This window comes from Tupaia chinensis, unplaced genomic scaffold, assembly GCF_000334495.1.
Source record: "Tupaia chinensis unplaced genomic scaffold, TupChi_1.0 Scaffold000231_1, whole genome shotgun sequence".
Classification (NCBI taxonomy): domain Eukaryota; kingdom Metazoa; phylum Chordata; class Mammalia; order Scandentia; family Tupaiidae; genus Tupaia; species Tupaia belangeri.
This window is the reverse complement of record NW_006159706.1, coordinates 2,472,903-2,483,996: the sequence shown is the minus strand read 5'-3', so window position 1 is coordinate 2,483,996 and position 11,094 is coordinate 2,472,903. Positions and strand designations below refer to the sequence as shown.

Below are 11,094 nucleotides of genomic sequence, written 5' to 3'. Positions count from 1 at the left end.
GTTCTTCTTTGCCATCCGCCGGGTGCCCAGTGCCAGGCATGTGGTGATGACTGCAGGGAGACCTGCGGGGAAGGCAGGGAGCGGGTGAGGAAACAACACGGGAGGGGAGGGAGACCTAGTGTGGTTGCTAAATAACTGCCCTCGAGTGTGGGGTCCTAATCCCTCAAAGCTGTAAATGTTACCTTACTTGTTTTGGTTTTTTAGAGGTTTTGCCATAGCGCATGTGAGCTGACCAGAGAGAGGGGCAGGGGCAGTGAGAGGGAAAGTGAGAAATCATCCCCCAGGGGGCATGGCCACACCACAATCCCTTCTCCATTCTCCTGGGATCTTGGACACGGGCAGCCTTGCACCCAGCCTGATTTTCAAACCGCTGGATCTGAGTGTCGTACCACAATCAGGCATTTGGGAGTCCAGTAACGGAACCACTACGCCATCTGCTGGACCCCTTGTAACTTTATTTGGATATATGCTGCCAAAGCAAGCATTAAATGCTATCTGGTTGGAAAGAGGGTCTTTGCAGATGAAATTAGCACATGGGAGCAGAAAGAGAGGCCACAGTACCTTCTGGGATGGCAGCCACAGCCAGGGCCACGGCAATCTTAAAGTAGTAGATGGCACCGCGGAACCAGGAGCCCCCGTGCACGGGATCGTTGAAGTGGCCGATGTTGATGAGCCACACAGCCACACAGATGAGGGAGATGACCTTGGAGAGCTGCTCCCCAAACTCATCCAGCTTCTGCTGCAGAGGGGTCTTGTCCTGCTCCGTGGCGGCCATTTGGTCACGGATCTTCCCGATCTCGGTGTTCACACCGGTGGTGGCCACGACACCCACGGCCTTGCCGGCTGCAATGTTGGTACCCTGGGAAGGTGATAAAAGAGGCCAAAAGTCAGACAAGGGGTGACATGTAGGCCACATCCCTTCACGCCGAGGGCCTCGTCTTCTCTCTAGCCGCCACGCCTCTCCCACACCAGGGCCTCTGGCTTGAGCACATGACAGCTGGCGCTGGATTGCTCACCGAGAAAAGCATGTTCTTCTTGTCCTGGTTGACAGCTCGGGGGTCAGGAACAGGCTCTGTGTGCTTGATGACAGATACAGACTCGCCTGTGGAGAAGGGGCCAAGGGGCTTTCAGATGACATCATATCCTTCTTCACTTCCTGCCCCTAACTCTCCCTGCTTGGCACACAGCCTGGTGAAGACCCAGCAGTCATCCTGGAGGAAGTCTGAACTCTTGACAAAGCTCACTGCACTTAGAGTCAGAAGGCCTTGGCCTGAGCCCCAGCTTGACTACTACACACATGACTTCAATCGCTCGGCCTCGTTTTGCTCCTCTGTAAAACGGGGATCATAAGGTGCTCATTCAGAACAATGACTTAGTGAAAATTCAAGCTGAATGTACGTGAAAGTACACTGTCAACTGGGGGGGGCACGGTCCCGGGAGGGAGAAGACCTTGGGACCCTGCCTCCCTCCGTCTCTGCAGGTTGCAGGCAGTCAGCCTGGGCCAGCCTGCCTCGCCTCCTTGGGCCATGAGGAACGTTCACCAGCACTTCACCTGCTCCTTCCCAGTGGGAAAATAGAAACACCCAAGGTTTTAAGTGTGTCTGAACCCTGGGGGCCAGACATTGGCATGGTGGTAACACAACACTTTACGAGGCTGACCTACATGGGAGGGTTCCAGGTTCGCATCCAGAAACGTCCCTGAACATGCCAGGCATGCACGTGCCCATAACCCCTCAAGGCTGCGGTGGGTCCTGGAGTGAAGGCCTCATTAGAAGTGCTGTCTCCTTGTCTCTTTCTCTGTATTTCTAGCTTATGTTTGAAATAAAGAATTTTAAATAAACTTAAAAACAACAACTTTAGAACCAGGGCCAGTGGGTGGTGTGGAGGTTAAGGTGCTAGATCCAACATGGCCAGCTGTGTGGATCGAGTCCTGGATCCAGCAGCTTAACAATCATGCTGAGTACATCTGTGTGCATGCCCAAAATCCCAGAGGAGACTATAAGAAAAGGTACTGAAGAGTGGCCATCCTCCCTGGTGGGGTGGGGGGTAAGTTCTCACTTCTCCTCTCGCTGTCTCTGTCAAGAGCCCACACTCTAACAAAAACATTAAGGGACCAGCAGTTAGCGTAATGGCTACATCGCTGGACTCCCATGTAGTCAACTGCGGTTCGTGTCCCGGACCCGGTGGCTTAAAACTCACGCTGGGTGCGTGTGTGTGCATGCCTAAGATCCCAAGAGGAGAATGGAGGAGAAGGGATTGTGGCATGGCCATCCACCCTGGGGGGTGATTTCTCACTTTCTGTCTCTATGTCTCTCTCTGTCTGTCTGGCAAGCGCACGTGCCCTATAGTAACAAAAACATTACTTAAAATAAACTTCAGGGCCAGACAGTGGTATGATGGTTGAGGCAGCTGGATCCCACATGGCCAACAGAATGGTTCGAGTCCCAGACCCAGCAGCTGGAAAGACGTATCAGGCACATGTGCATATGTCCCCAAAATCCAAAAAAGAGAGGTAGAAGAGAAGAGATTGCAGATGGCTATCCCCCCTCGGGGGTGTTTGCTCACTTTCTTCCTCTCACTTTTTCTTTCTCTCTCTGTCTTTCTCCAGCACATGTGCAGACCCTCTAGCAAATTAGAAAAAAGAAAAGAAAAAATTTTAGGGCCAGCAGGTGGCATGGTGGTGAAGGTGCTGGACTCTCACATGGCCGACCACAGTTCGAGTCGCGGACCTCGCAGAACTCTCTCTTTCCATCTCTCTCTGGTGAGTGCACATGCCCTATAGCAAATTAAATAATAATTAATAAAATGAAATAGATAATTATTAAAAAAAAAGTACCGGCCAGCCCAGTAATAGTGTTAAAAGGAGTTGAATCCCACATGGTCCACCATGGTTCGAGTCCCAACCCTAGCAGCTTGAAAAACATGCCAGGCACATGTGAATGCGTGGCCAAAGTCCTGACAGAAGGGAGAAAGACAGGAAAAAGAACTGTAGCATTCTCCCACTGGAGAGTGTGCTCGCTTTCTCTCTCTCTCTCTCTCTCTCTCTCAAATATAAAGAAGAGAGAAGAAAAAAGTGTATCAGACCATCCATCTTGCCCTAGAATCTACGGTTCCTCACAGGGACTTTGGAGGATGTTGGAGGGACAGGCTGCTTCCCTGGATGTGAACGTCCACAGCGTGGAAGGGGTGGGTCGACGGCCATGTGGAGAACAGGCATGAGCATCCAGCCCTCTCCCCCGGCCCCGGCGCTTCGGCTGTGATAGAGTGAACCCAGGGGAGCCATGCTGATGCTGCTGCCTCTGGGGCACCAGGAGGAAGCTCTTCAGCTGGGCATGCTCTCCTATCCACGCAGAGCCTCCCCTGCCCGCGCACCCAGCTCCTCCCTCACGCGGCCCCCTGCCCAGGCCACGGACCTGTCAGAATGGACTGGTCGACCCGGAGGGTGGTGGACTTGATGGAGAGGATGCGGATATCTGCAGGGACTTTGTCCCCCACTGCAGAGAGAGCAGAGAACAGTGAGGTCAGTTGGGAATGGAGTTTTCTTCCTAAGAAACCCAATTTGTGTCTGACTCCCTCATCTCGCCCTCCCACCTCTGGGCCTCTGCTCGTGCCCAGACAGCCCCAGCAAGCACCCCGTCGGGACACCCATTCCTACTGCCCCCTTTGTTGAAGGTGGCTCTTCCCACTGGTTGTGAGCCCCATGTAGGGAAGGTTGTTGTACCACCCAGAACATAGGATGTGCTCAGTGAACGCACAGTGAGTGACGAGGGGACAGGAGGTGGCCACTGCAGGATGAGAAAGAGAGCGGGAGACGGGTGAGCAGAGACCAGCAAGAGAATGACTCTGAGCAACAGGGTGAGCCAGAGAGGAGTGCTGTCAGAGTAAGAGAATGAAGTGCACAGCCAAGGAAGGCAGGATCAAACAAGACAAAATACAGGAAGTGAAAAATTGAGGTCAATCGAGACAAAAGGTGGAGTGTGAAACAAGACAGAAGCGAGCAAGAGGGAGAAGGAAGATACAGGAGGGTGCGTGGAGGATGAAGGGAGGGGAGTCACGGAGGGACCCACATCAGAAGAGGGACCCCATGGGCCTGGCCTGAGCATTTCAAGGAGGGTGGGAGCCAGGCAAGAATGAGCTGAGGCTTTAGGACAGAGAGGAGGGAAGGGCTGCAAAAATCCAGGTGTGGAGGGGCAGGAAAAGCACCACTCTCTGAGAGCTAAGGATGCTGGGAGGCCTAGGGGGGTAACATGGGTATAGAGGGTCAGCTTGTGGAAACCAGGTGGGGGGGGCGCTGAAGAGCCTCAGAGACCTTTGGAGGAGATGAACCCCCCTCCCGGGCCTCTGCCTCATCTGCCCTGGTCCCACAGATGGTACTGGGGACAGGTACTGGGGACTGCTTTCCATTCCCTCCATTCCTGAGGTCCCCCCTGCTATGCCGGAAGAAGTGGATGAGGGAGGAGGTGTGTGATGGAGTCCAGCGGGACACCCTGTCACCCAAGCCCAACTGATATTTATAGACATTCATGGCGCTGACTCCAAACTGTCACCACCACAGGTCAGCCCTGTGATGGGGTGATGGGGCACCAGGGTCTTCAGCCCATTCTCGCTCCCTGTCCCCATGCTTCCCCAGGAGATGACTTGAGTGTCCAGTGGTAGGAAGGAGGCCTAGAAAGACACATTCCCCAGGTCAGAGGCCTGGAGACATGGAGGCCTGCTCAGGGCAAATATAAAAACCGCTGAAGGGGGCAGAATCCCAGTAATCTTAGCCACCCAGCCCCCACCCCTCCCTGGTCAGGCATTAAGTGTCCCTCACTGAGGGGCGGGGCCCTCCTTGAGCTACCCTCCTCCCAGGTCCCGTGCTCTGCACTGGGGCCTGAGTTTCCCTTACATGGTCGGGGGCTTGAGCCTCCTCCCTGCTGCCCTAGCTCCTTCCCCTTTGAGAGGCCTCAAGGGCACTGGGAGGTCAAGACTGAAAGCTGACCAAGCTTGGGGGTGGGTGGAAGGAGAGGGAAGCCAGGCCTCGGGAGGGGGTGGAGACGGGGCGTTGGCAGGGACTGGGTTCCACCTGTTGCTTGCAAGTGCTGGGGCAGAGAAGGGGGAGCAGGGGTCTGCCTGCAGCTTCAGGGACAGGACTGGCTGTTCCTACTGAGACTCTGACGGGGAGGGGGTGCCATGGCCAGAATGCCCTGGAGTGACCTCTTGAGAAGTCTGGGAAGGAGAAGCAAAGACTCTGCCATCCTCCTGGACACCAGGATTAGAGGCTGATCGGCTCCACCTTCTTCCTGGCCTCAAACCTAAGGCCTCCCATCCTGGACCACCCGTTACCATCACTCACCAGCCACCTCCACAATGTCTCCAGGGACAATGTCCCGAGCCTTGATCCTTTGCACTGACTTGCGGTCAGCCCTGTAGACCTTCCCCATCTCGGGTTCATACTCCTTCAGAGCCTCGATGGCGTTCTCTGCATTACGCTCCTGCGGGACAGGGAAGGAGAGGGTCAGCAGAAGGAGGAAGGTTGTGGAATCCAAGGGGACTGATTGGGACAATTTGAGGGCTGGGAAAAGGTGGAGGTGAAGGAGCAGGAACCAGAGTCCTGGGAAAACAAGGGCATCACAGAGGAGCCAGGGTTAAACAACTCTGACTCCCGGCACAGGGGAGCAGACACAATTCCACCCAAGGGCAGGCATGCGTGTGCGTGTGTGTGCATGTGTGTGTGTGTGTGAGATCACCCCCAGGGGGGGCTGTTGCCTATAGTTTTGTTACCTACAGCAGCTGAAAACAGGTAAAACAGTTTTGGGAAGAGGAAAAAGAAAGACCAAAAGAAATCAGAAGACAGGAAAAGTAGAGGGTAGTAAGGTCAGAGGAGGGAGTCTATCAATTAGCATGTATTGAATTCCTACTAGGAAGGGACTTGTGAAAGCTCGTGAAGTGGAATTAAAGTACGACTTTATTTTGGGACATTAAAGAAATTAAAATCCATACATAGTTTTTTCAGAATATTCATTTTCTATGAATTTTTCTTGAGAGATTTTTGAAATAAGGTGCATGCAATTGCTTACCAGAGAGACAGACAGACAGAAAGAAAGAGAGATCACCCCCAGGGGGGATGGCCATGCCTCTATCTCTTCTCCTCCATTGTCCTTTTGGGATTTGGGGGCAGGCATGCTCATGCACCCAGTGTGAGTTTTTTCAGCTGCCAGGTCCAGGACTGGAACTGTGATCGATCACATGGGAGTCCAGCAATGTAACCATTATGCTATCAGCTGGCACCTTCCATGAACTTATTGAAGACTCTAGTATACGCTAGGCAGGTGCTGGCATTTTCATGCCCATCATCTTGTGCCATTTCACCACGAGTATGAGGGACAGGAGCATTAACCCCATTAAATGGATGAGGAAACTGAGGCTCAGAGAGACAAAGGAACTTGCTCAGAGACATGTAGCGAGCAAGTGACTGTGGTTCTCCATCCCCCACCTCTTTCCAACTTTCCATTCCATTTCCAAACTGGAAATGCACTAGAGGAAAGGGCATGCCCAGGGGAAGTGATGGAGGAGGAGATTAGAGAGAGGTTTGCCTCCTGTTCAGTGTCAGGACATGAAGGAATGAGGCCACAGCTAACCTGCCAAACCCCCACGATGGCGTTGGCGATGAGGATCAAGAGGATGACAAAGGGCTCGACAAAGGCAGTGATGGTCTCCTCGCCTTCCTCAAACCAGGCCAGCACCTGGAGAGCAGAGTAAGGGAGAATAACAGGTAATAAAGACCACCCCCCACTCCCACAATAGGTACAAAAAGGACGTGGGAGAAGAGCGCATGGGGACTGCAGCCCTCACCTCTTTGAGGTTCAGGGCACGCGTGCACTACCACTGCCATTATTCAGCCGGAATGGGCACAGACATGCTCAACTTGGGGATTAACTGGGAATGCTTTTAGGTTTCCCTGACCGAGTTATTGGCCTGTAAGCAAAACTCAGGGGACACCCAGGCCAACTACCCCTGAGCTGCATCCATTCCACGGGAGCCAAAACCCCATAGGAAAAACCCTGTGGTCCTTGCAGACACCCGGCCCACCCACAGCCCTCCCCCACAGCCAAGCAGGGACGCTCCAGTTTCACGAGGGAGCAGGAGGGGGGGATAGTGTTACCAGGCCTCCTGTACACACCCCGCCCCAGCTGTTGCCACTGCCAGGCAACAGCCACAGGCAAATGTCAAGGAGCAAATCTGAGAAGGGAGAAGCCAAGCTCTGCCAGCTCTCACTCAGGGGCGGACAGGGCCTCTACTAAGGAGGCCAAGGGACAGGGAGATGTTTTAGCCTCCAGTAGCTTGTCTTCGAGTAGGACTAAGATGTCAAGGCAGAAACAGAAATTCAGGATGGACTGTTGGGATCCTGGCTTCCTGGGAGTCATACTGCTGGGGGGCCGTGGAAACTGGAGGGAGCCCCCAGGGCAGGAGAGGTGGCAAGATCCTGAGGCTTCTAGGGGCCTGGGGCGGGTGAGAGGCAGGACCCTGAGTGCCAGCCCTGATGGAGGCGGGAAAGGGGCCAGGCCTGGAGGGGGGCTTGGGCGCAGTTGGAATCACCCTCGCACTAGCAGCACGTTCCCGCCTCTCTGAACGAGTCTTCCCCTTGACCAATCGGCGTCAGGAAGTCGAAGAGGGCGGAGCAGGGGCACCACGAGGCTCGCGGATTGGTGCAGCGGCGCGGCCGGGGCATGCTGGGAGAGGGGGTGGCCCGCAGCCGCAGTCCGGGTCCGCGTCCGAGCCCTACCGAGCCGGCGCTTGGGGGGTAACCCGAGCCCTCGGAGCCCTTGAAGCTGCGAGGGTGGCTTAGCCTCAGTGTTTTGGCTGAGAACACCCTTAAAGCTTAAAATAAAACCTGCCTGTGGTGTGCGGGGGAGGACAGAGGAGGACGCGAATCGGCGCACCCCAGCCCTCCGCTCCATCTGTGGTCTGTAAAATAGGATGCTCAGGGCTGGGACTAGGGGATCCGGTGACCGGAGCCCCGCTCGCAAGGAGCAGACTCTCCTGAGCCCCCGATTCCCACGCCCAGCACACCCCCACATGCCCTCCCACACTTACAAAGGAAATGCAGGCGGCCAGGAGAAGGATCCGCACCAGGAGGTCTTCAAACTGCTCCACCACCAACTCCCACAGGGACTTCCCTGGGGGAAGAGGCGAGGGGAGGGACCCCGGGGTTAATCTGGGAGATGAGGTCTGGGATTCCAAGCAGGCTGGAGGTCCAGGGACTGGAATGCCCTAAATTCAGGCTCAGAGCGGGAGGCTCTAGGGTTATGGGCAGGCAGCTTGGTACTGAGGGAAGGGCTGAAGAGACCAAAATCAGGCTCCTTAAAGTGGTGGGCAGTTGTGCAAGGGGTGTTTCAAGGAGAAAGTGCCCAGAGACTTCTGCCCCCAGCAACTTCTAACCTCTGGGAAGGGGTATTTGCCAAGGAGCCTGGAAAGGAGAAGGGAGTGGGACACGGGAGGGTGGATCATTTTTGAGAGTTCAGAGTTTTCGGACACTTACCTTCCTCAGCAGGGAGTTCTATCCAGGGAAAAAGAAGAAAAGAGCGTATCACTTGGGGTTCAGCCTCGCAATCCCCACACCCAAGATTGTGGCTAAGGTAAGAGAACCAGGCCATCAAAAGGGCATCTGAGGTTCATCAAGGTCATCCCATAAAACTTCCCCAAATTCTGGGTCTCAGGGACCCTCATTTCTCATATCCTCCTCCCTGTACTCATTGGATCGTGGTTCTTCTCTAAGATACTCTGGAGGGAGAAGCTCCAGAGTCTGTGTGTGTGTTGGGGTGCAGGAGGGCATTACCAGCCTCTCTTCCAAGGGACACTTACCATTGGGGCCGTATTTCTCCAGATGCCGCTTAACTTGGTCCGGGGTGAGGCCGGTGGTCTCACTCACCCCAAAATAGGCTAGACATTCCTCTGTGGACTTGGAGTGTGCGGCCTCCATTGTGCTCCCTTCCTGGGGGCCAAGGGGCGGTGTGTTCCTTTGGGGGGTTCTCCCGTGTGGAGGGCCTTCCTCACTGTGCCCCCCTGCCTGTTTGCTTGGATTCCTTCCTTTTTTTCTCCTGCCCCCCTGGCTTTCCTTCCCTCCACAAAGCTCTGACCCCCGTCCCACTTGCAGCAGCCGGCCACCCCCCAGCCCCCAGCTGGTCCTTATGAGGGAATGGGGGGGCCAAGCTCCCCCCTCCTCCAGATCAGGGATTGGCTGGCTGAGACGCCAGCAGGAGGGGTCAGAAGAGAGAGATATTTCTGCTGACAGAGGGGGAACAGTGGGGCTGCAGCCTGAGATGTCACTCATGAGGGAAGCAAAGGTGGCCTGAGCCCCAGGGAAGGGGGGGCAGGGAGACTTCACTCTGTCATCGGCTGGTGACCCCTTCAATGGCCTCGACTTCCCCAGGTGCACTGAATTTTCTACTTCGTGCTCATCCCTGCATTTCTTCCCTGGAGGTCTTCCCCAGTCTCAGGCCTCGCCTTTCGCTGTCCTCGCACCCCTTCCTGTCCATCCTCCCTGAACCTGTTCCCATCACTGCATCTCCTTCCTCACCTGGTTTGTTGAACGATAAGCAGAGATACTCCAAGCCTTCAGAGGACTGGACAGGGGAAGAATATCTTTTGGGGGCCAGAGGAAGTGGCTCTGGAGGGACAAGGGGAAGTAAGGAGGGGAGAGGGTCAAGGGGACAGGGCAGAAGATGGTAATCCTACCCTAGGGAGGGGTTGCCGCAGCCATCAACAAGGGATTTAGTGTCCAGGCCCTAGTGAGCAAAGCCAGGACTGCCTGTCTCTCCCCTAAACTGGCCCCCCCCAATCGCTCTAACAGCCTCTAGGTACACAGCCTTCAGGGCCCCTCCATCCTTGTACAGGGAATCCCCCCCCAAGAAAATGGGACACCCAGGCAGCTGGGTAACCCAAGAGGCCACAGAATGTGCTGATGGCAGTGGGAGAGGAAGCACCCTTTCAGGATGAGGGCGGGGGTCACCCCAACTCCTGGAATGAGGGTCACCTCATCCCACACTGCACTCTCTTTAACCCAAGGAGTTTGCATGGCTGACCCCAGAGGCACGTGGTCCTTATGATGCTACTGTCCTGAAGGAGTGGGGGAGCTGTGTGCTCAGGCACTGGGCATGCCCACTGAGAGGTGACAGGGAATGGGGCCTGGGAAGCCAGCAGAGCAGAGGCTCTAGAACAAAGGAATGGGGAGGGGATGGTCTAGGGGGAATGAGGACAGAATAGGGCCAGAAGGGAGAGGGACCAGAGAGCCCAGGCTGCCAGGGTTAGAGGGAAGTCCGAGGGTGGGCAAAAGGGTCAGCAGAGAGCAGGCTAGAAGCAGCCAGGTGGGCGGGGACCCCGGTGCTGGGTGCAAAGCCACAAGTTGTTGCTGAGCGGCTGGCCACGGTGTCAGCTTCCTCAGAAAAGCAGCTGCTCTGAGCTGCACTCCCCACCCCTGCTCCAGGATTTACCACCAGGGCAGCTGCTGGAGCAGGAGACAGAGGGGACTAGGGGTACAGGGGTGCAGAGGGGAGACTGTCACTGAGACTAAGGGTAAAAAGTTAGTGGAGGGAAGGAGGCTTGGGACTCGGCTCCAGTTCTTGTCCGGGTCTCAGTTTCCTGAAATGAACATGGAGACGTGTGGTCTGTTGACAGGGTTCTTCAGGCTGCTTCCCATTCTGGGCTTCAGGTACCCAGGTACAGAACACATGAAAGGCAGCCTACAAAGGAAAGGGAAGCCCCCCACGCTGTGGGAGGGGAGTGGCCACCAGGGGTGGATTTGGCCTCAGAGACTCACCCCTTCCTTGGCCTGGCCTGGGGGAGGGGCAGCCTCCTGGGTGAATCGAGGACAAGGTGCTCCTTCCCTCCCCCTTTTCACAGTTTCCACAAACCCCTCCCCTGGAACAGAGTCGTGCTGTGACCTGGATGGGGGTGCCCAGACAATGGTGTGTGAGTATTGGGGATCACATCGACAGGCACCTTCACCTGGCCCAGCACCCACCTTCTCAGGCCAGTCGGGCCGGGCAGCCGCCAACTTGGCACCGGCTGACTTCTCCCCACCAGCACCTGGAGGAGTGACAGGGCCACTATCTT

General features: G+C 55.6%; 1 protein-coding gene across 1 annotated transcript in view; it reads right to left on the bottom strand.

Annotated features, from left to right (window-relative positions):
• The window catches only part of ATP2A1 (ATPase sarcoplasmic/endoplasmic reticulum Ca2+ transporting 1), a 28,956-nt gene extending 19,973 nt beyond the window's left edge, over positions 1–8,983 (bottom strand). Inside the window, exons 1-8 of the mRNA XM_027771773.1 lie at positions 8,845–8,983; positions 8,522–8,539; positions 8,077–8,159; positions 6,621–6,725; positions 5,336–5,474; positions 3,414–3,494; positions 1,017–1,102; positions 562–859 (exon numbers count right to left, since the gene is read on the bottom strand). Coding sequence (XP_027627574.1) covers positions 562–859; positions 1,017–1,102; positions 3,414–3,494; positions 5,336–5,474; positions 6,621–6,725; positions 8,077–8,159; positions 8,522–8,539; positions 8,845–8,962 — 928 coding nt within the window. The 5' untranslated portion in view covers positions 8,963–8,983. The remainder of the gene's footprint in view (positions 1–561; positions 860–1,016; positions 1,103–3,413; positions 3,495–5,335; positions 5,475–6,620; positions 6,726–8,076; positions 8,160–8,521; positions 8,540–8,844) is intronic.
• Positions 8,984–11,094: the final 2,111 nt, after the last annotated feature.